The 27744-nt window shown below is 41.3% G+C and overlaps 1 protein-coding gene and 1 long non-coding RNA gene across 2 annotated transcripts; one reads left to right on the forward strand and one right to left on the reverse strand.

Annotated features, from left to right (window-relative positions):
* Nucleotides 1–123: 123 nt before the first annotated feature.
* On the forward strand, nt 124–22787 carry LOC130264490 (uncharacterized). Its single transcript, XR_008842479.1, has 3 exons — nt 124–217; nt 16461–16629; nt 22718–22787. It is a non-coding gene; the product is annotated as an uncharacterized LOC130264490 (long non-coding RNA).
* A 3612-nt stretch (nt 22788–26399) lies between these two features.
* LOC130264314 (keratin-associated protein 10-4-like) lies at nt 26400–27639 on the reverse strand (the record flags this gene model as incomplete). Its single annotated transcript, XM_056512384.1, is given in 2 exon segments — nt 26400–26609; nt 26611–27639. Coding segments are annotated over 2 exon segments (1239 nt in total), but the record flags the coding sequence as incomplete, so codon positions are not given.
* Nucleotides 27640–27744: the final 105 nt, after the last annotated feature.

Here is a 27744-nt window from a genome sequence, read left to right on the forward strand (position 1 = left end):
CGCAACCGAACTTGGCGGCCGCTCCCGGCCCCGCCCCCCGGCCGCACCTCCCCCCGCGCGCCGCGCTCCGCGGGCTCCCATTGGCTGAGAGCGCTGTCCGTCAGGCGGAGGGGGCGGGGCCGGCGCCGCCCGCGGGCCAGCAGGGTGCGTTGCGCCGCGCGGTGTCTGAGGCGGCGGCTCCGCTCCGCGCCCGCCGCGCCCGCTCCCGCCGCTAACGGTGAGGAGCCGCCGCGAACGGGGCGGGACGGCCGGGGACAGCGGGAGGGGACGCCCGGCTGCCTCAGGCCGCGGCTCGGCCGAGCCCCCGCCCCGGTGCGGCCCTGCCCGGGGCCCCTCTCCGTCCGGGGGGGGCGGCGGGGCCGGGCCGGGGGAGCGCGGGGAGGCGTGAGGGGGCTCCGGGCGGGGTGAGGGGTCTGCGCTGGGGCTGAGCGGCGGGGGGAGGTTCTGGCGGTGAGGGGGAGCCCGGGCAGGGCCGGAGGGGAGCTGGGCTTGGGGGGCTCAGGGGGGGCTGGAGGTGTGGGAGCCCTGGGGAGGGGGCTGGGGGCACCGGGGGGCTCGGGGCCGGACGGGAGTGGGGCAGGAGAAACCCTGGGGGGGGTTTGGGGGTGCTGAGGGGGAAGGGGAAGGATTGGGGTGAGCTCCCCGTGGGGGTCGCAGCGCTGGGTGGAATTCGTCACAAAACTCAAAAATGACGTGGAGTTGTTCGGTTGGGGGCGCGGAGAGGAGATTTTGGGGGGGTCTCCGGGTTTTTGTGTGAAGGAATTGAGCGGATCGGGGCGCTGAGGGTGGGGCGGGGTGTGAGGGACACCTCAGAGCGGGGACAGCGGGAATCCATGAGGGGAATGGTTCAGCTGGGCGAGTTGGGTGAATTCATGGGGAACCAGAGCCTGTTGTGGGCTGAAGAGGGAGATTTGGGAACTGGAATTTACTTGTTTGGGAACTCCGTCCGAATTTGCTTGTTTGGCGAGTTGGGGGTGGGTTGGTGTGAGGGGAGCGCTGGGATCCCGCTGGATCCGGGCTGGCTGCGGGGATCTGTGCGGGTTACATAAAGGAGGGGTGGCTGCGGGATCTGGGTTTTGTGTTATCGAGGTGTAGAGGAGGGAAGTGGGTGCTGCAGACAAAGGGAGAGAGAGAGAGAGAGAAAATCGGAGAGAAATGTGTCTGCTGCTCCTCATTTCCAGTGAGAGGTGTGGAAGTGCCTGAGGAGTTGGGAAGTGCAGGGAAGCAGGGATGGAGCTCCGGGTACAAATCTGGGGTTTGGCTCAGTGATCATCAGGAGTGGCTTCAACCCAAGCTGTGGCTGCTCTGCTGCTGCTTGGAGAAAATTATTGTAGATAAATCAGTTTGTTTTTTTTTTTTTTTTTTTTGGGGGGAAAATTGGCACCCTGCAGCTTTATGAGCTTCTGGTGATGCTGCCCTGGATGAACCCAATGAGGGTGATTCCCACCTGGTGTGTGACAGACCACAAGAATCAGCAACTCAGTGTTTAATCGAGGTATTTTAGGTGATTTCTTGGTTTTCTTCAGCTTTTCAGAGCTGAGCTCAGCCTCCATCCCCAGCAGGTTCCACAGCTCTTTGTCTCCCTGCTGTGTGGGACATCCACAGACCCTTGAAGTTTCAGCTCCTTGACCATAAAACAAATCCACCTGTGAGAATTTCTGACCATTTATCCCATTCCTTTATGGGGAAAAACACTCAAAACACCCCCAAGAAAACCCAGATCAACACAATTAACCAGAGCTGGTTGTCCCAGAGGATTTTTCCTGCCATCTGTGGCTGTGACATGAATGGAAATGGCTCTTTTGTGTGCCTGACACAGTTCTGGTGCCCATTTGTGTTTTCCTGCTGCTCCCATCTCACCCCTGGCTGCCCTGGAGGGAAATCAGGATGGAATTATGGCAGTTTTTCCTGATTTTCTGGCAGTTTTTCCTGATTTTCTGGCAGTTTTTCCTGATTTTCTGGCAGTTTTTCCTGGTTTTCTGGCAGTGTTTCCTGATTTTCTGGCAGTGTTTCCTGATTTTCTGGCAGTTTTTCCTGATTTTCTGGCAGAGTTTTGTGATTTTTCTGTCAGTTTTTCCTGATTTTTCTGGCAGTTTTTCCTGATTTTCTGGCAGTTTTTCCTGATTTTTCTGTCAGTGTTTCCTGATTTTCTGGCAGTTTTTCCTGATTTTATGGCAGTTTTTCCTGATTTTTCTGTCAGTTTTTCCTGTTTTTCTGGTAGTTTTTCCTGATTTTTCTGGCAGTGTTTCCTGATTTTTCTGGCAGTGTTTCCTGATTTTTCTGGCAGTTTTTCCTGATTTTCTGGCAGTGTTTCCTGATTTTCTGGCAGTTTTTCCTGATTTTCTGGCTGTGCTTCCTGATTTTTCTGGCAGTTTTTCCTGATTTTCTGGCAGTTTTTCCTGATTTTATGGCAGTTTTTCCTGATTTTGTTTTGTGATTTGTTTGGGGATTCTTGTGCCTGGAAAAGGAGAGTGAGGGGGGGGAAAATGGATTTATAAAATTATAAATTTATAAAATGTGGTGCCTGTTCTGGTGTGAGATAAGTGAGGTTGTAGATCAATTTTTTTCTCATTTTAATGAGAATCCAGAGGAGTTGAGGTCACCAAAAATCCTGGAATGGTTTGGATTGGAGGGACCTGGAACCCATCCAGGCACATCTTCCACTCCCCCAGGTTATTCCAAGGCCCAGAATTCCAACCTGGCCTTGGTGTAAAGATCTCACACTTGAGCTTTGAGGTGGAAAACCCTGAAATTTCCAATTTCCTGGAATTCCTGGAGTGGTGGAAACTCCTTAATTCCAATATTCTGCAATTCTTGGAGTGGTGGAATTTTCTAATTCCAATATCCTGAAATTCCTGGAGTGGTGAAATCCTCTAATTCCAATTTCCTGGAATTCCTGGAGTGGTGAAATCCTCTAATTCCAGTATTCTGGAATTCCTGAAGTGGTGGAAGCCTCTAATTCCATTATTCTGGAATTTCTGGAGTGATAGAAATCTTTTATTCAAATATCCTGAAATTCCTGGAGTGGTGGAAATCTCTAATTCCAATTTCCTGGAATTCCTGGAGTGGTGGAAATCTTTTATTCCAATTTCCTGAAATTCCTGGAGTAATGGAAACCTCTTAATTCCAATATTCTGCAATTCTTGGAGTGGTGGAATTTTCTAATTCCAATATTCTGGAATTCCTGGAGTGGTGGAAATCTCTAATTTGAATTTCCTGGAATTCCTGGAGTGGTGGAAACTCTTTTATTCCAATATCCTGGAATTCCTGTAATGGTGGAAATCTTTTATTCCAATATCCTGGAATTCCTGGAGTGGTAGAAACCAATTTCCTGGAATTTCTGAAGTGGTAGAAACCTGTAATTTGAATTTCCTGGAAATCTTGGAGTGATGGAAACACTAATTTTAATTTCCTGGAATTCCTGGAGTGGTGGAAACTCTAATTCCAATATTCTGGGATTGCTGGAGTGGTTCAGCACAGAAATCTTGTGCAGAGCTGGATTCTGGATTTCCAGATGTTGCCAGGTGATTTTTTTTATTTTTTTTTTTTAATTTTATTTTTTTTATTTTATCTTCCTCTCCTCTGACTTTTCCACAAACTGGGAAGGGAACAGAACCAAAACCATCAACTCAGCTCCCTGCCCTTTGTCACACTCAGACAAAAAAAACCCCAAAAAAAAACCCCAAAAAAGCAAAGCTGGGAGAGGGAGAGCTTTGTCTTAAATATTAATTAGTTCATTAATTAGTACTTGACAATAAATGAGTGGGATTCAGAGAACTGGCAGAGCTTTTTTTTTGTGATCATCTTTTTTTTTTTTTTTGTGATCATCTCTTGGTGGTGCCAAAAACCAGGGCACAGAGGAGCCTTTGTGCCCCAAACCAGGCTGGAATTGGGAGTTTCTGAAAGTGAAAATTGCTCCCAAACCTTCCTCAATTGAAATTTTCCCCGCTAAAAAAACCTTCAGAATTATTGTCTTGCTCAGTCCTGCTCCAAAAAAGATTTTTCCTCCTTTAAAACACCTGAGCAGCCAATTTAAATTGAATTAAATTTATAAAAAATCCAAACCATGTTGGCATTTGGAGTTTGTGAAAATGAAATTTTCTCTCAAACCCTCCTGAATTTAAATTTTCCCTCTTAAATAAACCTTCAGAAATATTGTCTTGCTCAGTCCTGCTCCAAAATAGATTTTTCCTCCTTTAAAGTACCTGAGCAGCCAATTTAAATTAAATTAAATTAAATTAAAAATAAATCCAAACCATGTTGGCATTTGCAGTTTGTGAAAGTGAAATTTGCTCTCAAACCCTCCTGAATTTAAATTTTCTCCCCTAAATCCTTCTGAAATTTTGTGTCTTGCTCACAAATAGATTCTTCATCCTTTAAAATACCTGAACAACCAATTAATTAAAAAAAAAAAATATAGAAACACCAAAGCTTGTTGGTATTTGGAGTTTCTGAAAGTGAAAATTGCTCTCAAACCCTCCTGAATTTAAATTTTCCCCCCTCAAAAAACCTTCAGAAATATTGTCTTGCTCAGTCCTGCTCCAAAATAGATTTTTCCTCTTCCAAAATAGATTTTTCCTCCTTTAAAACACCTGAGCAGCCAATTTAAATTAAATTAAAATATATATATTAAATTAAAATATATCCAAACCTTGTTGGCATTTGAAGTTTCTTAAAGCAAAACTCACAAATGCTCCTGAATTTAAATTTCCACCCAAAACCCTTTTGAAATATTATTTTTTACACCCAATCCTGCTCCAAAATATCTTTTTTTTTTTTTTTCCCCTTTAAAATATCTGAACAACCAATTAATTAAAAAAAAAAAAAAATCCCAACCTAAAGTGGTCAGGGGGATAAATTAATTTAATTTAAATTTGTATAAAGTGGTCAGGGGGATAAATTAATTTAATTTAAATTTGGTTAAAGTGGTCAGAGGGATAAATTAGTTTAATTTATGTTTAACTGGGGGGGATCTGAGGGAAGTTTAATTTAATTTTTTTTTTTTTTTGAAGGGGTGGAAGGAGCTGGATTTTTTTTTTGGGAATGAGCTGAGTTGATCAGGGTTAGGATTTTGTGGAATGGGTGTGACCTTAAGGACAAAAAAAAAAAAAAAAGAAAGAAGAAAAAAAAAAGAAAAAAAAAAAAAAAAAAAAGAAGAGGAAATTTAAAACACTTCAGCCTGGGTTGGGTCTGTAGAGCTGAAAACATCCTGAATTCCCATTTAAATGGATTTTTAATGACTTTTCACAAGCTGCAAGAGCCAAGAAAGTTCTGGCTTTGTTTTTATTTCAGACAGCAAGCTGGAAATGAGAATTACTTGGTGATAATCTCACTTCTAGTGTGGAAATCTGAATTATTTGGTAATTAATTTCTAGTGTGGAAATCTGAATTATTTGTTAATTAATTTCTAGTGTGGAAATCTGAATTATTTATTAATAATCCCATTTCTAGTGTGGAAATCAGAATTACTTGTTAATAATCTCATTTCTAGTGTGGGAATCTGAATTATTTGTTAATTTCTAGTGTGGAAATCAGAATTATTTGTTAATTAATTTCTAGTGTGGAAATCTGAATTATTTGTTAATCTCATTTCTAGTGTGGCAATCTGATTTTTTATTAATAATCTCATTTCTAGTGTGGCAATCTGATTTTTTATTAATAATCTCATTTTTAGTGTGGCAATCTGATTTTTTTTTTAATAATCTCATTCCTGATGGGAATGGAGAACAGGAAATTCCCCCTCCAGATCCCTCTCAGGTTCCAGCCAGGGATGGACACTGCTAACAACCCCAAAAAGCTTTTTTATTTTATTCCTACTCTGGAAATAAAATTTAAAAAAAATCCATTTATAAATCTATAGAATAGTTTGGAAAGATTTTTTTTTTTTTTTTTTTGTCCATTTCTGTCTCATCTGCTGTTGGAAAAATGGAGAAAATTTAAACATTCCTGGTGTTGTTTTTTTTGTTTTTGTTTTTTTTTTTTGTTTTGTTTTTTGTTTTTAATTTCCTCCACTCTGATTTATTTCTCTTTTTATCTTTTTTGTGTTGCTGGCAAGAGTTTGGTGTTTCTGCTCCATAAATCCTGTCGTGGCTCTCAGAGCCAGCTGTGCTGCAATTCCTAAAAAAATTTGGAAATTTCTGCAAACTTTTCTATCAGGGAGAAAAGCCAGGCCTGGGGAACAATTTATTTCATTTTTTTTTTTAATTAAAACAAGATTTTTGAATTTCTGGGGAATTGTGGGGTGCAGGATCCAGATTTTGCATTCCCAGGGATCCAAGGAGCTCCACACTTTTTGGGAACCATTTTTCCAGCAATCCATGAGTGCTGTGGGAATTCTGGACTCAGGCAGGTTTAATTACACTAATCCCAATTAAACCCAATTAAATTCCCATCATTTGGGATATGAAATCCTGATCCTTTGGTTTTTTTTAGGATGGTTTGACCCCTCTCAGAGCTTTTCCTTCCTTTTAAATCCAGCTGCAGTTTCCCTACAAATCCTGGAATTGTCCCAGCTTGGGAACAGGAGGAGCTGTCCCTGCCTTGGACTTTTCCAACCCAAACCATTCCAGGCTTTTCCTCCTTCAGCCTGGAGCTGTGCAGCACCCTGAGGTTTTTTGGGAAACAAAAAATTTATATCCTGAGCTGGGCTGGATCCTGCTGCTCCTGAGCCCATCCCTCCTGCTGGAATGGGGCTGGAGAATTTTTGGGAAGAGGCTGAAGAATTCCTGGGAAAGGGCTGGAGAATTCCTGTGAAAAGGCTGAAGAATTCCTGAGGAAAACTGGGAAGGGGTTGGAGAGTTCCTGAGGGAGTTGGGAAAAAGGCTGGAGAATTCCTGAGGAAAGGGCTGGAGAATTCCTGAGGGAGCTGGAATGAGGCTGGAGAATTCCTGAGGAAAGGGCTGGAGAATTCCTGAGGAAAACTGGGAAGGGTCTGGAGAGTTCCTGAGGGAAGGGCTGGAGAATTCCTCAGGGAGTTGGGAAAGGGGATGGAGAATTCCTGAAGGAGCTGGAATGGGGCTGGAGAATTTTTGGAAAGGGCTGGAGAATTCTTGAGAGAGTTGGGAAAGGGGATGAAGAATTCCTGAGGGAGCTGGAATGGGGCTGGAGAATTTCTGGGAAAGGACTGGGAATTCTTGAGGGAGCTGAGAAAGGGGATGGAGAATTCCTGTGAAGGGGATGAAGAGTTTTTGGGAAAGGGCTGGAGAGTTCCTGAGAGAGTTGGGAAAGGACTGGAGAATTTTTGGGAAAAGGCTGGAGAATTCCTGAGGGAGCTGGAATGGGGCTGGAGAATTTTTGGAAAGGGCTGGAGAATTCTTGAGGGAATTGGGAAGGGGCTGGAGAATTCCTGGGAGAGTTGGGAAAGGGCTGGAAAATCCCTGAGGAAAACTGGGAAGAGGCTGGAGAATTCTTGTGAAGGGGATGAAGAGTTTTTGGGAAAGGGCTGGAGAATTCTTGAGGGAATTGGGAAGGGGATGGAGAATTCCTTAGGGTGCTGGAATTGGGCTGGAGAATTTCTGGGAAGAGGCTGAAGAATTCCTGAGGGAGTTGGGAAAGGGGATGAAGAATTCCTGAAGGAGCTGGAATTGGGCTGGAGAATTTCTGGGAAAGGGCTGGGAATTCCTGTGAAAAGGCTGAAGAATTCCTGAGAAATTTTGGGGAAAGGGCTGGAGAAATTTTGGGAAAGGGCTGGAGAAATTTTGGGAAAAGGCTGGAGAATTCCTGGGGGAAACTGGGAAGGGGCTGGAGAGTTCCTGAGGAAAGGGGATGGAGAATTCCTGAGGGAGCTGGAATGGGGCTGGAAAATTTTTGGAAAGGGCTGGAGAATTCTTGAGGGAATTGGGAAGGGGCTGGAGAATTCCTGGGAGAGTTGGGAAAGGGCTGGAGAATCCCTGAGGAAAACTGGGAAGAGGCTTGAGAATTCCTGGGAAAGGGCTGGAGAATTCCTGAGGGAGCTGGGAAAGAGGATGAAGAATTCCTAAAGGAGCTGGAATGGGGCTGGAGGATTTCTAGGAAAGGGCTGGAGAATTCCTGAGGAAAACTAGGAAGAGGCTGGAGAATTCCTGTGAAGGGGATGAAGAGTTTTTGGGAAAGGGCTGGAGAATTCTTGAGGGAATTGGGAAGGGGATGGAGAATTCCTGGGGGAGTTGGGAAAGGGACTGGAGAATTCCTAAGGAAAACCGGGAAGGGGATGGAGAGTTCCTGGGAAGGGGCTGGAGAATTCCTGTGAAAAGGCTGAAGAATTCCTGAGGGAAACTGGGAAGGGGCTGGAGAATTCCTGAGAGAGTTGGGAAAGGGGATGAAGAATTCCTGGAGGAGCTGGAATGGGGCTGGAGAATTTTTGGAAAGGGCTGGAGAATTCCTGAGAGAGCTGGGAAAGGGGATGAAGAATTCCTGAAGGAGCTGGAATGGGGCTGGAGAATTTTTGGGAAGAGGCTGGAGAATTCCTGAGAGCTCCCAGCCCCCGAATTTACCTCCAAACCACCAAGGATTTTTTCCTGGATTTACCTCCAAACCTCTAAGATTTTTCCTGAATTTCCCTCCAAACCACAGAGATTTTTTTTTTTCCAGATTTCCCTCCAAACCTCTGAGGTTTTTCTGGAATTTACCTCCAAATTTTAGCCAAACCACCTCTCCCAAAGGCCTCTCCCAAGTTTTCTGAACAGCTGTAAAACGTGGATTTGATTTTTTTAAATTTTTTTTTTTCACCAGAGATGCTCACAATGCATCTCCTCTGGTGGCTGACAAGCCTCTTCTATTTTGGGAATGCTCATCTGCAGGTGGAATTGGATTTCTGTTCCCATGACTGACAGCACAACTCCATCCTGGCCTATGGCAGCTGCTGCTATTTTCAGCTCTGCCTCTCTCCAGTATTATTCCAGAGGTGAGAAATATTTCTAGAGAACACCAGAAGAATGTTTTTCATGCTCATAATAAAAAAAAAAAAAAAGAGGGGAAAAAAAAAATCACAGAATTTTGAAAGTTTTGTCACAGGGTGAAGGATTCTGTGCAGCAAAGAGCATTAATGAGCTTGTGGAGTGGCTGGGAGTGTTAAAATGGAATTAAAATCCTTGTTGGAATGGGGAAAATAGTCTTTAAATGGGTTGTGAAAAATATATTCAGCTGCAGGCAGGGAAGAGCTGATCCTCTCTGTCCTGGAAATGGGAATTGTAGGAACAGCCATAAATCCCAAAAAAATACAGAGAGGGCTGGAACTGTGAGTTGGTATCACAGGCATCCCTAAAAATGGTGAGTGTGGAGCTGGAATTTGGGTTCCCAGCACAAAGGGAGGTCAAAAACAGGAGATTGGGGGAGTTAAGGTGGGATAAGGAGGCAGGGAATGAGAACAATTAATCAAATTAATGTTAATGTTAAAATAATTAACAATCAGCAGTGCTGGGGTCAGGGATCCACCTTCCCCAGCTTCACAAAACCTGGGAGAGTCCCAGAGCTGCCTTTGGGACAGGGGGTTTGGCTAAATCTGGGGGGAAATCCTGGAAAAACATCAGAAATTTGGGGGTAAATATGGGAAAATCTGGTAATTTGGAGGTGAAATTCAGGAAGAACATCAGAGGTTTGGAGGGAAATCTGGGAAATACCTTGGTGGTTTGGAGGGAAATCCAGGAAAAACCTCAGAAATTTGGAGGTAAATCTGGGAAAATCTGGTAATTTGGAGGTGAATCCAGGAAAAACCTTGGAGGTTTGGAGGTGAATCCAGGAAAAACATCAGAGGTTTGGAGGGAAATCTGGGAAAAAATCCTCAGAGGTGTGGAGGTAAATCTGGGAAAAATCTCCATGGTTGGGAGGGAAATCTGGAAAAAAACCTCAGAGATTTGGAGTTAAATTCAGGAAAAATTTCAGAGATTTGGAGGGAAATCCAGGAAAAACCTCAGTGGTTGGATCTGGGAAAAACCTCAGTGGTTTGCAGGTAAATTCAGGAATAAACTTGGAGGTTTGGAGGGAAATTCAGGAAAAAAGCCTCAGTGGTTGGGAGGTAAATGTGGGGAAAATCTCCAAGGTTGGGAGGGAAATCTGAGAAAAAACCTCAGAGATTTGGAGTTAAATTCAGGAAAAACCTCAGAAGTTTGGAGGTAAATTCAGGAGAAAATCTCAGAAATTTGGAGGTAAAACCTGGAAGAACCAGAGGGGTTTGGAGGGAAATCTGGGAAAAAAATCTCTGTGGTTTGGAGGTAAATTCAGGAAAAATCTTGAAGGTTTGGAGGGAAATCTGGGAAAAAAACTGGGAGGTTTGGAGGTAAATTCAGGAAACAAATCTCAGAAATTTGGAGGTAAAACCTGGAAAAACCTTGGTTTTTGGATCTGGGAAAAACCTCAGAGATTTGGAGGGAAATCTGGGAAAAATCTCAGAGGTTGGGAAGTAAATTCAGGAAAAACCTTGAAGGTTTGGAGGGAAATCTGGGGAAAAAAAACTGGGAGGTTTGGAGGTAAATTCAGGAGAAAATCTCAGAAATTTGGAGGTAAAACCTGGAAAAACCTCAGAGATTTGGAGGGAAATCTGGGAATCTGGTTGTTTTTTTTTTTTTCCCATTTTTCCCTCATTTATTCATCTCATCCTCAAAACTGCTGTGCCCATAGAGGAGCTCTCCTCCCTCCGTGGGGTTTTGTGCTGTAATTACAGGTTTGGATTCCTGCTGGGACTGAGCCACGCTGCCCATGGATGGAATTTCAAAGAAATTGATTAAAATAAACCAGAATGGCTGGGTGGGAACAGGGCTGGGCCTGGCCACCTTCCATTTCATCCTGGAACAAATTGGAAAAGCTTTTCCTCATTTTCCTGAATGTTCTCCCAGTTTTTAGCCATGCAGGAATATTTTTTCCTCAGTGCTCTGGGTGATTGTAAATTCAGAGATTTGTAAAATTTGTTGTTTCTGTGTTTTCCCAGATCACAAATTTCAGTGAGATTATCCAAGGAAAAATTTATTTTTGCCAGGTTTTGTCAAAATAAAATCAGGGATGATGAAGGAAGGGTTTGGTGAGGATGAGGCACTCAAGGTGGAGGATTTTTCTGTGCTCATCTGTGGAGTTTGGGATAAAAAACTCAATTTGTATCAACTTAGACCTGGCTTGGAACACCTCTATTCCAAAAGAGTTTTTTGGTGGGTGGAAAAGTCTAAAAGAGAAAAGGTTTAATGAGGATGATGCAGGTGGCACTCAAGGTGGAGGATTTTTCCATGCTCATCTGTGGAGTTTGGGATAAGAAAAAGCAATTTCTAAGAGCTTAGGCCTGGCTTGGAACACATCTATTCCAAATGTTTTTGGTTTTTTTTGTTGTTGTTGTTGTTGTTTTTGTTTTTGTTTTTTTTTTGTGAGGGAGAAAGTCTAAAAGTCCTCAGAGGAGTTTTAGCCAGGATGATGCAGGTGGCACTCGAGGAGGCTTTCTCTGTGCTCATCCATGGAGTTTGGGATTAAAAAAACCCAATTTCTATCAATTTAAACTTGGCTTTGAACACCTCTATTCCAAAAGAAATTTTTTTGGTGGGGGGAGAGTCAAAAAGAGGAAAGGTTCAGTGAGGATGAGACAGGTGGCACTTGAGGTGGAGGATTTTTCTGAGTTCATCTGTGGAGTTTGGGATAAAAAAACCCAATTTCCATCAACTTAGACCTGGCTTTGATCACATCTATTCCAAAAGAGATTTTTTTGGTGGGGGGGAAAGTCAAAAAGAGGAAGGGTTTGGTGAGGATGAGGCACTCAAGGTAGAGGATTTTTCTGTGCTCATCTGTTTAGTTTGGGATAAGAAAAAACAATTTCTGAGAGCTTAGGCCTGGCTTGGAACACATCTATTCCAAATGTTTTTGGTTTTTTTTTTTGTTGTTGTTGTTTTTGGTTTTGGTTTTTTTTGGTGAGGAAGAAAGTTTAAAAGTCCTCAGAGGAGTTTTAGCCAGGATGATGCAGGTGGCACTCGAGGAGGCTTTCTCTGTGCTCATCCATGGAGTTTGGGATAAAAAAACCCAATTTCTATCAATTTAAACTTGGCTTTGAACACCTCTATTCCAAAACAAATTTTTTTGGTGGAGGGGGAAAAGTCAAAAAGAGGAAAGGTTCAGTGAGGATGAGACAGGTGGCACTTGAGGTGGAGGATTTTTCTGAGTTCATCTGTGGAATTTGGGATAAAAAAACCCCAATTTGTATCAACCTTGGACACATCTGGAGGTGTCTGAGGCACAGGAGCAGCTCAGGAGCTGCAGGTGCAGTCATGGATGGAATCGTGGAGTCCTGGAAGCCACAGGATCACTGATCCAGCTGCCAGCCCAGAGGGATGAGAGTTCCCAGTTCCCAAACAAAGGGATGAGAGTTCCCAGTTCCCAAACAAAGGGATGAGAGTTCCCAGTTCCCACAGGGATGAGAGTTCCCAGTTCCCACAGGGATGAGAGTTCCCAGTTCCCAAAGGGATGAGAGTTCCCAATTCCCAAAGGGATGAATTTTCCCAATTCCCAAACTAGGAGTTTCCCAAAAAGAAGTTTTCCTAACCCAGTCAAAGGGATGAGCTTTCCCAATTCCCAAAGAGATTAGTTTTCCCAGTTCCCAATCCCAATCAAAGGGATGAATTTTCCCAATCACAAACAAATAGATGAATTTTCCCAATTCCTAGAAGGATGAGTTTTCCCAGTTCCCAATTCCCAGAGGGATGAATTTTCCCAATCCCCAATTCTCAGAAGGATGAATTTTTCCCAAACTAGGAGTTTCCCAAAAGGAAGTTTTCCCAATTCCCAGAGGGATGGATTTTCCCAGTTCCCAGAGGGATGAATTTTCCCAATTCCCTAACTTGGAGTTTCCCAAAAAGGAGTTTTCCCAATCCCCAGCAGGATGATTTTTCCCAATTCCCAAACAAATGGATGATTTTTCCCAATCCCCAATTCCCAGCAGGATGATTTTTCCCAATCCCCAGTTCCCAGAGGGATAAATTTTCCCAATACCTAAAGGGATGAATTTTTCCAATCCCCAAATGGATGAATTTTCCCAATTCCCAAACTTGGAGTTTCCCAAAAAGGAGTTTTCCCAATCCCCAGCAGGATGATTTTTCCCAATTCCCAAACAAATGGATGATTTTTCCCAATCCCCATTCCCAGCAGGATGATTTTTCCCAATCCCCAATTCCCAGAGGGATGAATTTTCCCAATACCTAAAGGGATGAATTTTTCCAATCCCCAAATGGATGAATTTTCCCAATTCCCAAACTAGGAGTTTCCCAAAAAGGAGTTTCCCCATTCCCAGCAGGATGATTTTCCCCAATTCCCAGTTCCCAACAGGATGATTTTTCCCAATCCCCAATCCCCAGCAGGATGATTTTTCCCAGTTCCCAGCAGGATGATTTTTCCCAATTCCCAGCAGGATGATTTTCCCCAATCCCCAGTTCCCAGCAGGATGATTTTTCCCAGTTCCCAGCAGGATGATTTTTCCCCATTCCCAGCAGGATGATTTTTCCCAATCCCCAGCTCCCAGCAGGATGATTTTTCCCAATCCCCAATTCCCAGCAGGATGATTTTTCCCAATCCCCAATTCCCAGCAGGATGATTTTTCCCAATCCCCAGTTCCCAGCAGGATGATTTTCCCCAATTCCCAGCAGGATGATTTTCCCCAGTTCCCAGCAGGATGATTTTTCCCAATCCCCAGTTCCCAGCAGGATGATTTTTCCCAATTTCCAGCAGGATGATTTTTCCCAGTTCCCAGCAGGATGATTTTCCCCAATTCCCAGTTCCCAGCAGGATGATTTTTCCCAATCCCCAATTCCCAGCAGGATGATTTTTCCCAATTTCCAGCAGGATGATTTTTCCCAGTTCCCAGCAGGATGATTTTCCCCAATTCCCAGTTCCCAGCAGGATGATTTTCCCCAATCCCCAATTCCCAGCAGGATGATTTTTCCCAGTTCCCAGCAGGATGATTTGTTGTGTTTCCTGCTGTCCCCATGGCAGAGAAAACTCCCCGAGTTTCCTGCTGGGTTTTGTGTTAATGATTACACAGGATCAGTCCCTCTGCAAATCCCAGCACAGCCTGGCACTGAGAAAAACCCTAATTTATATAATTTATATGCTCTCTGTGGGGTTTATCCCCTAAAATCCCAGTGTGGATTTGGGGTTGTTGTGCTGAGAATGAAACTCCAGGGATATTTACCCTGCAGTCAGTGACAAATCCTGCCTGACGTTGGTGGGGCTGGGTTTTATCAGAGGATAAATTAAACACTGGGAAGGTTCCTGGAGGAAGGGATTTTTAGGGAGGTTTTTTCCTTAACCACATCCTGGCCACTTGTTGAAAACAAAGCAAGGAACTGGTGAGGTGTGAGATTTGTGAGGTGGGGAGAACTTTGGGAGTTTCCACAGCCCCATGGATCCTCAAACCTCCCCTGAATTTCTGAATTCCCTCACTTTGCTTCTGCTGTGCTTTTTTTTCTTTCCTTTTTTCTTTTTTTCCCTTTTGCAGTTGTCATTCTCTGCCACCTGCCAAAAGAACAGAATGCAGCAATTTTCCCCTCACCTAAATAGTGGCTCTGTATTTGCAGCTCCCCTGGAACTGGAATTAATTTAGTGTGTGGGATTTTTAATTGGCTCGTTGTGGGGAGGAACAGAAGATGAAAAGCTGCAGCTCTGATTCCTCTTCCCTTTCTTTCCCTAAATCTTTGTCTCTCTCCCTGTCTCTCACTTCCAGCACTCCCTCAGGTTATTTTTTTCAGTGGTTTCTTTTATTCAATCTCCCTTTTCCCAGCACTGGGAATATCAGGATGGATGGATGGAGCCATGGATGATGGATGGATGATGGAGCCATGGATGGATGATGGATGGATGGTTCCACAGTTGGATGATGGATGGATGGATGATGGATGGATGGATGGTGGATGATGGATGGATGATGGATGGATGGATGGATGGATGGATGATGGATGGATGGTGGATGGATGGATGATGGATCCATGGATGGTGGATGATGGATGGATGGATGATGGATCCATGGATGATGGATGATGGATGGATGATGGATGGATGAATGGATGATGGATGATAGATCCATGGATGATGGATGGTGGATGATGGATGGATGAATGGATGGTGGATGATGGATGGATGAATGGATGGTGGATGATGGATGGATGAATGAATGGTGGATGATGGATGGATGAATGGATGGTGGATGATGGATGGATGGATGATGGATGGATGATAGATCCATGGATGATGGATGATGGATAATGTATGGATGATGGATCCATGGATGGTGGATGATGGATGATGGATCCATGGATGGTGGATGATGGATGGATGGTGGATCCATGATGGATCCATGGATGGATTTATGGATGGATGATGGATCCATGGATGGATTGATGGATGGATGGTGGATGGATGGATTGATGGATGGATGGATGGATGGATGATGGATGGATGATGATGGATGGATGATGGATCCATGGATGGTGGATGATGGATGGAGGATGATAGATCCATGGATGGATGGATGGATGATGGATCCATGGATGGTGGATGATGGTTGGATGGATGGATGGATGGTGGATGATGGATGATGGATCCATGGATGGATGGATGGATGATGGATCCATGGATGGTGGATGATGGATGATGCATGGATGATGGATGGATGATGGATCCATGGATGGATGGATGATGGATGATGGATGGATGATGGATCCATGGATGGTGGATGATGAATGGATGGTGGATTTATGGATGGATGATGGATCTGTGGATGGATTTATGGATGGATGATGGATGATGGATGGATGATGGATCCATGAATGGATGATGGATCCATGGATGGATTTATGGATGGATGATGGATCTGTGGATCTCCTGGAGCCATTTTCAGGCCCAGGTGTGGAATTGCCCTGGTGCCAGTCTGGGGGCTGCCCATCCCCCCAGGGAGGTTCACCCCCACCTAAACAATCTCTTTTGGAACTGATGTGTCCAAAGCCAGGTCTGAGTTGATAAAATTGTGGTTTTTATATCCCAAACCCCACAGATGAGCATGGAAAAGCCTCCTCAAGTACCACCTGCCTCATCCTCACTAAACCTCTCCTCTGAGGACTTTTAGGATTTCACCACCCCACAAAAAATCTCAAAGGCAGGTCCTGAACACACTGAAATGTGAATAAACCCCAAAGGACACACTCCTGGTGGGGCTGGGTGCAGTGAAATTGTTCTGGATTCCAGCAGGGAAAAAACAGGGAAAATACAGGGAAAAAAATGGGATGGTGGAGATTGGGAAAAGGAGTGAGAGGCTTTAAATAATTCTGGAATGGGTTGGATTCCAGCAGGGAAAAAAATCAAGGAAAAAAACAGGGAAAACCCAGGGGAAAAAGGGGCTGCTGGAAATGGGGAAAGGTGTGAGGTGCTTCAGCTGGGCTCAGACCTGGTGGGGAGAGGAGCTGGGATTCCCTGCAGGATCCTGCAATTGCTGACAATTCTCTCCTTTTTTTTTTTTTTTTTATTTTTAGGAGATTTGTCCTTTCCCCTGCAGCCCTGTGTGCCAGAGGAGTGGGGACACCTGCCCAGGTAGGAGCCAGCAGCCTCCACAGACACAGATAATTCCATTATTTCTCCTGGAATTCACTGATCCTTCCATCCCACACCCCTCTGTGACACCACAGCATCACCACTCTTCAGGTGATTCACTATTCTACATTTTCAAAAATCATAATCTTAAAAAATGCTGAGTTCTGATAAATGATCCAAAGGTTGTTCAAGGTGTCAGTCACTGACCTGCCCAGGAGCAGCTCCAGAGTTGTTCCCCTGTTCCTCCCAGGAATCTCCAGCCAGGCCAGAGCTGTTTGTGGGACACACAAAAATCTGATGTGGAGCTGCTGGAATGGTTCTTCATCAAATAATTCCATTATTTCTCCTGAAATTATCTGATCCTCCAGGTCCCTTCCATCCCAACCCCCTCTGTGACACCACCACATCACCACTCCTTAAGTATTTCTATAATCTCCATCTTCAAAATTCTTAATCTTAAAAAATGCATCTCCAAAATTCTGTTAAAGATCTTTTTAATCTTTAAAAATGCTGAGTTTTGATAAAAAGATCCAAAGGTTTTCAAGGTGTCAGTCACTGACCTGCCCAGGAGCAGCTCCAGAGTTGTTCCCCTGTTCCTCCCAGGAATCTCCAGCCAGGCCAGAGCTGTTTGTGGGACACACAGAGATCTGCTGCCTCTAAACTTGAATAGTTCTTCATAAAATAATTCCATTTTCCATTATTTCTCCTGGAGTTATCTTATTTCTCAGGTCCCTTCCATCCCAACCCCCTCTATGACACCACCACATCACCACTCCTTAAGTATTTCAATATTCTCCATCTTCAAAGCTCTTAATCTTAAAAAATGCATCTTAAATTCTTTTAAAGATCTTTTTAATCTTAAAAAATATCAAGTTTTGATAAATGATCTAAAGGTTGTTCAAGGTGTCAGTCACTGACCTGCCCAGGAGCAGCTCCAGTTGTTCCCCTGTTCCTCCCAGGAATCTCCAGCCAGGCCAGAGCTGTTTGTGGGACACACAGAGATCTGCTGCCTCTAAACTCAAATAGTTCTTCATCAAATAATTCCATTATTTCTCCTGGAATTATCTGATCCTCCAGGTCCCTTCCATCCCAACCCCCTCTGTGACACCACCATATCACCACTCCTTAAGTATTTCTATAATCTCCATCTTCAAAATTCTTAATCTTAAAAAATGCATCTCCAAAATTCTTTTTAATCTTAGAAAAGATCTGAGTTTTGATAAAAGGTTTTCAAGGTCTCAGTCACTGACCTGCCCAGGAGCAGCTCCAGAGTTGTTCCCCTGTCCCTCCCAGGAATCTCCAGCCAGACCAGAGCTGTTTGTGGGACACACAAAAATCTGATGTGGAGCTGCTGGAATGGTTCTTCATCAAATAATTCCATTTTCCATTATTTCTCCTGGAATTATCTGATCTTTCAGGTCCCTTCCATCCCAGATTCCTGGGAGGGACACCACTCCTTAAGTATTTCAATATTCTCCATCTTCAAAACTCTTAATCTTAAAAAATGCATCTTAAAATTCTTTTTAATCTTAGAAAAGATCTGAGTTTTGATAAAAGGTTGTTCAAGGTCTCAGTCACTGACCTGCCCAGGAGCAGCTCCAGTTGTTCTCCTGCCCCTCCCAGGAATCTCCTGCCAGACCAGAGCTGATTTTTGGGCAGAAATCATTTTTTTAGCAGTTTTTTTGTGCTCAGTCCGGGTTTGGAGCTGGATTTGGGGTCTCCAGGAGAGGGCTCTGTGTCCTGGCAGGGGAGGAGCTGCAGAATTCAGAAATTCATTAACTGAGTCCCTCATTAGCAGCTGCTCTGGGCTGGACATCCCTCCATCCTCTTTTCTCTCACTTTCCTAAAAATAAACCCAAAAAAAAAGTCCCTTCCCTGTCCCACTTCTGTCACTTTGCCCTAATTTGTGATCTTGGGGTGTCCTCCAGGAGGGGGAGTCACAGGATTCAGCCAAACCCTCATTTTTATTTTCATTTTTATTTATTTTCATTTTTATTTTTATTTTTTATTTTCATTTTTATTTTTATTTTTATTTTTTATTTTTATTTTTTATTTTTATTTTTATTTTCTATTTTTTATTTTTTATTTTTATTTTTATTTTTTAATTTCTTATTTTTATTTTCATTTTTTATTTTTAGTTTTAGTTTTTTATTTTTATTTTTCATGTCATTATGGGAGTGTGGGATTTCTCCAGGCCTGGGTCCTCTCAGGGACAACAGGACAGGTTTAATCCAAACCAGGGGAAAAAATAAAAAAAAAAAAAGAAAATTCAGGGAGTGGTTCTTGTAATTTCTTGTGGGAAATGTTTGTGCTCCAGCTCTGAGCAAATTTTTTTCCCTTTTTTTATAAAATCCCATTTTTTTTATTCCCCCCCCATTCCCTTTTTTATAAAATCCCTTTTTTTTTTTTTATCCCCCCCCATTCCTTTTTATAAAATCCAATTTTTTTATCCCCCTCATTCCCATTTTTATAAAATCCCATTTTTTTTATTCCCCCCATTATCATTTTTATCAAATCCCATTTTTTTTTATTCCCCCCCATTCCCTTTTTTAATAAAATCCATTTTTTTGGGATTTCCATCCTGCAAAAATAGAGCAGTAACCACAGATAGATCCCATTTCCCTGGGCTCATTAAATCTAATTTTTTCACTAATTAAAAAAAATTTTATAATTGTATAAAACTGATCCTGGGATATTTTGTGTCACCTCAATTTTCTCTGATGTAAAACAACCAAATTTAAACCCAAAATTTCCTTTTAAATCCTCCCTCTGGACATTTCCCTCCTTTCCCTGATTTCTGTTGGAAAAAAAAAAATTGGAATTTTCCCTCCTTGGGGAGAGTTGGAATCTTGATTTATGAGAATTATTTTATGGGGTGTTTGTAGGGATTTTATACAACTTAATATTTGAAATTAATATTGAAATTAAAATTAATATTTGACTGGAGAAATCCCCAAATTCTTGAAAAACAAAAACTGCTTTTTTTGGGATGCTGTTGGTTGGAATTTTAAATTTATTTCTGGTTTGGGGATGTTGTTAATGTGGATTTTTAAAAAATTCTTTCTATTTTTGGGATATTTTTGGTGTCAATTTTAAAATTTTTGTTGTTTTTGGGGATATTCTTCACATGGATTTTAAAATTCTATTTTTGGGATATTATTTTTGTGAATTTTAAAATTCTTTCTGGTTTTGGGATGTTGTTAATGTGGATTTTAAAATTATTTCTAATTTTGGGATATTATTTTTGTGGATTTTAAAATTCCTGCATTTTTTGGGATGTTGTTAATGTGGATTTTAAAATTCTTTCTATTTTTGGGATATTTTTGGTGTGAATTTTAAAATTCCTGCAGTTTTTGGTTGTTAGTGTGGATTTTAAAATTCTATTTTTGGGATATTATTTTTGTGAATTTTAAAATTCTTTCTGGTTTGGGGATGTTGTTAATGTGGATTTTTAAAAAATTCTTTCTATTTTTGGGATATTTTTGGTGTGAATTTTTAAATTCCTGCAGTTTTTGGGGATATTTTTGGTGTGAATTTTAAAATTCAATTTTTGGGATGTTATTTTTGTAGATTTTAAAATTCTTTCTGGTTTTGGGATGTTGTTAATGTGGATTTTAAAATTATTTCTATTTTTGAGATATTACTTGTGTGGATTTTAAAATTCCTGCTATTTTTTGGGATTTTGATGTGGGTTTTAAAATTCTTTCTATTTTTTGGGATATTTTTTTCCCTTGCCCTTTTCTTCCTATTTCCACAGAGAGCTGGTTGTGGAATGTGAAATTTGTAAAAATCTTTGTTTAAAAAGAAAAAAAAATCAACTTTAAACAGCTTTTTTTGGGGGGGATCTTTTTTGGTTTTTGGGGAATTTTTTGGGGTTTTTGGGGTTGTTTTGTGGGATTTTTTTTGTTGTTTTTGTTCTTTGGGTTTTTTGTTTCGTGATTTTTTTTTTGTTTTTTGTTTTTTTTTTTTTTTGTTTGTTTTTTTTGGTTGTTTGGGTTTTTTTGTTTTGTTTTTTTGAGTTTTTTTTTTGGTTTTTGGGTGTTTGGTTTTTTGTGGGTTTTTTGGTGTTTTTTTGTTTTTGTTTTTTTTTTTAGTTTTTTTTGTGTGTGTTTTTTTGGGTTTTTTGTTGTTGGTTTTTTTTGGTTTTTTTTGTTTGGGTTTGGTTTGTTTTCTGTTTGTTTTTGTTTCTTTTTTGTTTTGTTTTGGTTTTTTGAGGGGGGTTAGTGGTGGGTTTTTTTTGTTTGTTTTTTGGGTTTTGTTTTTGTTTGGGTTTTTTTTTGTTTGTTTGTTTTTTTGGTGTTTGGTTTATTTTGTTTGTTTTTTTTGATGGGTTTTATTTTGTTTTTGTTGCTTTGTTTTGTTTTGTTCTGTTTTGTTTTATTTTCTTTTCTTGCTGTTTCTCATCCCTAAACCCTCTGCAGGAGGAAGAGCTGAAATCAACCCTGACCTGATCACTGACATGGCTTAAAAACCAAATAAAAAATAAAAACAAAACAAAAAAAACCAAAAAAAACCCAAAAAAACCTCAGTTTATTCTCATCAAGAAATGGATTTCACATTCCTGGAATTTCTCCTTCAGCTGCTGCTTTTTTGTGTTCACCCCAAAAAAAAAAAAAAAAAAAAAAATTCAAAGTTTTTCATGTTGTTCTGTAAAGTGGAAATTAATTATTTTCTTTATATTCCCCCAAAAAATGGGATAAAATCCTGATTTTCTTCATGTTCTCTGAAATGGGGGAAATTCATCCTTTTATTAATATTCCCCAAAAAAATGGATAAAGTCCTGATTTTCTTCATGTTCTCTGAATTAAGGGAAATTCATCCTTTTCTTCATATTCCCCCAAAAAATGGGATAAAGTTCTGATTTTCTTCATATTTTCTTCATAATATTTTCTTCATATTTCTTCATATTTTCTTCATATTTCTTCATATTCATATTTTCTTCATATTCCCTCTTCTTCATGTTCTCTGAAATGGGGCAACTCTTCCTTTTCTTCATATTCTCTCTAAAATAGAAAAAATTCCTCTTTTTCTCCTCATTTTCTCTCCTAAATGGGTCAAACATTCTCATTTTCTTCACATTTTCCCCCAAAATGGAGCAAACTCCTCCTTTTCTTCATATTCTCCCCAAAAATGGGGAAAAAAACTCTCCCTTCCCTCATTCCCTCCCCAAAATGGGACAAACAGTAATAATTATCTATTAATAATGAATTTTAACTCCATTAATAACAAATATTAACTATAATAATTATCTATCAATAATGAATTTGATCTCCATTAATAACAAATATTAACTATTATAATTATCTATCAATAATGAATTTTAACTGTATTAATAAATAATTTAACTATTAGAATATTATTACAATTATTTGCCAGTAATGAATTTTAACTCCATTAGTAACTAATATAAACTATTAGAATATTATTATAATTATCTATCAGCAATGAATTTTAACTCCATTTATAATAAATATTAACTATTATTATTATAATTATCTATCAATAATGAATTTTAACTCCATTAATAATAAATATTAACTATTATTATAATTATCCATCAATAATTAATTTTGACTCCATTAATAACTAATATTAACTATGACAGTATTATTACAGTTACTTATCAGTAATGAATTTTAACTCCATTAATAATTAATATTAACTATTATTATTATTATCTATCAATAATGAATTTGAACTCCATTAATAATGAATATTAACTATGATAATATTATTATAATTATATATCAGTAATGAATTTTAACTCCATTAATAACGAATATTAACTATTATAATTATCTATCAATAATGAATTTTAGCTCCATTAATAACTAATATTAACTATTATAATTATCTCTCAATAATGAATTTTAGCTCCATTAATAACTAATATTAACTATTATAATTATCTATCAATAATGAATTTTAGCTCCATTAATAACTAATATTAACTATTATAATTATCTCTCAATAATGAATTTTAGCTCCATTAATAACTAATACTAACTATTATAATTATCTATCAATAATGAATTTTAACTCCATTAATAATGAATATTAACTGATATAATATAATTATCAATAATGAATTTTAACTCAGTTAATAATTAATATTAACTATTAAAATATGATTATAATTATCTATCAATAATGAATTTTAGCTCCATTAATAATTAATAATTCCCATTTTCCTTGGCAGGAGGAATCCAGAGGAATCCAGGAATCCACTGGGCTCGGGGAGGAGGCAGAGACTGCTCTGCACAGGGAGGTGAGGTTGTTATTGATTATTGATTAATTGCTGGTTATTGATTGATTTCACATTAATTGGCTCATTTTATCTGGAGAACAGTCTGAAATGAATTTGGGATGGGTTTGGGATGGGTTTGGGATGAGTGAGTTGGGAATTGGTTTGGGATGAGTGAGTTGGGAATTGGTTTGGGATGAGTTTGAAATGGATTTGGAATTGGTTTGGAATTGGTTTGGAGTGGATTTGGAATTGGTTTGGAGTGGATTTGGAATTGTTTAGGAATGGGTTTGGAATTGTTTTGGAATAAGTTTGGAATGAGTGAGTTTGGGATGGGTTTGGAATTGTTTTGGAATGGATTTAGGATGAGTTTAGAATGGGTTTGGAATTGGTTTGGAAAGAGTTTGGAATTATTTTGGAATGGATTTGGAATTAATTTGGAATGGGTTTGGAATGGATTTGGAATTGTTTTGGAATAGGTTTGGAAAGAGTTTGGAATTATTTTGGAATGGGTTTGGAATGAGTGAGTTTGGAATTAGTTTGGGATGGATTTGGAATTGTTTTGGAATGGGTTTGGAATGGGTTTGGAGTTGATTTGGGATGAGTTTGGAATGGGTTTGGAAGTGGTTTGGAATGGATTTAGGATGAGTTTGGGATGGATTTGGAATTGTTTTGGAATGGGTTTGGAAAGAGTTTGGAATTATTTTGGAATGGGTTTGGAATGAGTGAGTTTGGAATGGATTTGGAATTCTTTTGGAATGGGTTTGGAGTTGATTTGGGATGAGTTTGGGATGGGTTTGGAAGTGGTTTGAGTGGATTTAGGATGAGTTTAGAATGGGTTTGGAATTGGTTTGGAATGGGTTTGGAATCAGTTTGGAATGGGTTTGGGATGAGTGAGTTGGGAATTGGTTTGGGATGAGTTTGGAATGGATTTGGAATTCTTTTGGAATAGGTTTGGAATTAGTTTGGAATTATTTGGAATGGATTTGAAATGGATTTGGGATGGGTTTGGAATTGGTTTGGCATTAGTGAGTTTGGAATGAGTTTTGGGATGGATTTGGGTTTGGAATGGGTTTGGAATTGGTTTGGGACGAGTTTGGAATTGTTTGGAATGGGTTGTGGGGTGGATTTGGGTTTGGGATGAGTTTGGAATGGATTTGGAATTGGTTTGGAATTGGTTTGGAGTTGATTTGGGATGGATTTGGAATTGTTTTGGAATAGGTTTGGAAAGAGTTTGGAATTATTTTGGAATGGGTTTGGAATGAGTGAGTTTGGAATTGGTTTGGGATGAGTTTGGAATGGATTTGGAATGGGTTTGGAGTTGATTTGGGATGGGTTTGGAAGTGGTTTGGAGTGGATTTAGGATGAGTTTAGAATGGGTTTGGAATTGGTTTGGAATGGGTTTGGAATCAGTTTGGAATTGATTTGGGATGAGTGAGTTGGGAATTGGTTTGGGATGAGTTTGGAATGGATTTGGAATTCTTTTGGAATAGGTTTGGAATTAGTTTGGAATTATTTGGAATGGATTTGAAATGGATTTGGGATGGGTTTGGAATTGGTTTGGCATTAGTGAGTTTGGAATGAGTTTTGGGATGGATTTGGGTTTGGAATGGGTTGGAATTGGTTGGGACGAGTTTGGAATTGTTTGGAATGGGTTGTGGGGTGGATTTGGGTTTGGGATGAGTTTGGAATGGATTTGGAATTGGTTTGGAGTTGATTTGGAATTGGTTTGGAATGGATTTGGAATTGTTTTGGAATAGGTTTGGAAAGAGTTTGGAATTATTTTGGAATGGGTTTGGAATGAGTGAGTTTGGAATTGGTTTGGGATGAGTTTGGAATGGATTTGGAATTCTTTTAGAATGGGTTTGGAGTTGATTTGGGATGAGTTTGGGATGGGTTTGGAAGTGGTTTGAGTGGATTTAGGATGAGTTTGGAATGGGTTTGGAATCAGTTTGGAATTGGTTTGGGATGAGTGAGTTGGGAATTGGTTTGGGATGAGTTTGGAATGGATTTGGAATTATTTGGAATGGATTTGAAATGGATTTGGGATGGGTTTGGAATTGGTTTGGCATTAGTGAGTTTGGAATGGGTTTTGGGATGGATTTGGGTTTGGAATGGGTTGGAATTGGTTTGGGCTGGGTTTTGAGGTGGATTTGGGATGGTTTTGGGATGATTTTGGGCTGGGTTTTGAGGTGGGTTTGGGATGGGTTTGGAATGGTTTGGGATGATTTTGGGCCGGGTTTTGAGGTGGATTTGGGATGATTTTGGGCTGGGTTTTGAGGTGGATTTGGGATGATTTTGGGATGATTTTGGGCCGGGTTTTGAGGTGGATTTGGGATGATTCTGGGATGATTTTGGGCTGGGTTTTGAGGTGGGTTTGGGATGAGTTTGGAATGGTTTGGGATGAGTTTGGGATGATTTTGGGCTGGGTTTTGAGGTGGGTTTGGGATTTCGTTTGGGATGATTTTGGGCTGGGTTTTGAGGTGGGTTTGGGATGAGTTTGGGATGATTTTGGGCTGGGTTTTGAGGTGGGTTTGGGAGGTGCTCACTGGTGCTGCTCAGCAATTGCCTCATTAATGAGGGGGGAGATCTCTGTGTTCCAGAGGGACCTGGAGCTGTGTCCAGGGAGCTGCTGCTCCAGTTTTGGGGTGTTTGGGGTCAGCTGATGGTATTTGGGGCTGTCTGAGGCTTTTTGGGATATCTGAGGCTGTTTGGGACCATTTGGGGTTTCCAGCAGCGCTGGATCCTTTGGAATAACCTCGGGAATTCGAGGGCAGGAGGCTGAGCCCGCCCTGGGTCTTTAGGACGTGGAAACGCGCTGATTTGTGCATTTTGGGTGAAAAAATCCCTTAAAATCCCTTTTTTTTTTTTTGGGAAGTCTGGCTGCAATTCCCCGGTACGGGCGGCAGAGGGCGCGCGTGCGCCGCGGGTGTCGGGCTCGGATTTAATCTTGATTAATTGGTTTGATATCGCGATTTATATGGAGATTCATTAATCAAAGCACTCCAGTTTAATTAAAACTGGAGCCATCAGCAGGGCGGGGTGAGGCTCTGCAGGGCCCCAGGAGGATGAGGATGAGGATGAGGATGGATTTTCCCCCACTCTTTACCCCGAGCTGAATTCTGCACCACAACCCCAACCCAACCTAAAATCTGTCCCTAAAATCTCTCCCCAAAAACCTGTCCCTAAAATCTCTCCCCAAAAACCTGTCCCTAAAATCTCTCTGTAAAACCTGACCCCAAAACCTGTGCCTAAAACCTGTCACTAAAATCTCTCCAAAAAACTTCTCCCCAAAACCTGTCCATAAAATCTCTCCCCCAAATCTCCCCATATAATTTCTCTCTAAAATCTCTCCCCAAAAACCTGTCCCTAAAACTTCTCCCTAAAACTTGTCCATAAAACCTCTCCCCAAAACCTTTTCCTAGAATCAGTTCCTAAAATCTCTCCATAAAATCTCTCCATAAAATCTCTCCATAAAATCTCTCTATAAAATCTCTCTATATGATTTCTCTATAAAATCTCCCCCAGACCTGTCCCTAAAATCCCCCCAAACCCCAAATTCCTGCCCAAGGCCCGGCGCCATCAGCGGGTGGCAGCAGCTCTGCCCTGCTGCCCTGGCACTCCTGACAGACACACAGACAGACACACAGACACAGACTGACAGACAGAGACTGACACAGACACAGACTGACAGACACACACAGACACAGAGACTGACAGACACACAGAGACACAGACTTAGACAGAGACAGATTGACAGAGAGACACTGACAGAGACTGACACACAGACAGAGGCAGACTGACAGACACAGAGACACAGACAGAGACAGACACACAAACACACTGACACAAAGACACAGAGACTGACAGACACACAGACAGGCACACAGACAGAGACTGACTGACAGACACACAGAGACTGACAGACTGACAGACACACAGAGACTGACACAGACACAGACTGACAGACACACAGAGACACAGACACAGACAGACTGACAGACACACAGAGACACAGACTGACAGAGACAGACTGACAGATTGACAGAGACAGAGAGACACTGACAGAGACTGACACAGAGACTGACACAGAGACTGACAGAGCCTGACAGAGATGGACAGACACACACACAAACACCCTGACACACGGACACAGAGACTGATAGGGACCAACAGACACAGAGAGACACACAGACACATAGAGACACACAGAGACTGACAGATGGACACACACACAGACAGACACACAGAGACATAGAGACAGACACACACGGATACACACAGACAGACACACACACAGAGACAGACACACACAGACAGACACACACAGACAGACACACACACAGACAGACACACACAGACACACACACACAGACAGACACACACAGAGAGACACACACACAGACACACACACAGACAGACACACACAGACACACACACACACACAGACAGACAGACACACACAGACAGACAGACACACACAGACACAGACAGACAGACACACAGACAGACAGACACACACAGACAGACAGACACACACAGACAGACAGACACACAGACAGACAGACACACAGACAGACAGACACACACACACAGACAGACACACACAGACAGACACACACAGACACACACAGACAGACAGACACACACAGACAGACAGACACACACAGACAGACAGACACACACAGACAGACACACAGACAGACACACACAGACAGACACACACAGACACACACAGACAGACAGACAGACAGACAGACACACACAGACAGACAGACACACACAGACAGACACACAGACAGACACACACAGACAGACAGACAGACAGACAGACACACACAGACAGACAGACACACACACACGGATACACACGGATACACACAGACAGACACACACAGAGACACACAGAGACAGACAGACAAAGATACACACAGACAGACAGACACACAGACAGACAGACACACACAGATACACAGACACGG

This window comes from Oenanthe melanoleuca, chromosome 28 (assembly GCF_029582105.1).
Source record: "Oenanthe melanoleuca isolate GR-GAL-2019-014 chromosome 28, OMel1.0, whole genome shotgun sequence".
Taxonomy (NCBI): domain Eukaryota; kingdom Metazoa; phylum Chordata; class Aves; order Passeriformes; family Muscicapidae; genus Oenanthe; species Oenanthe melanoleuca.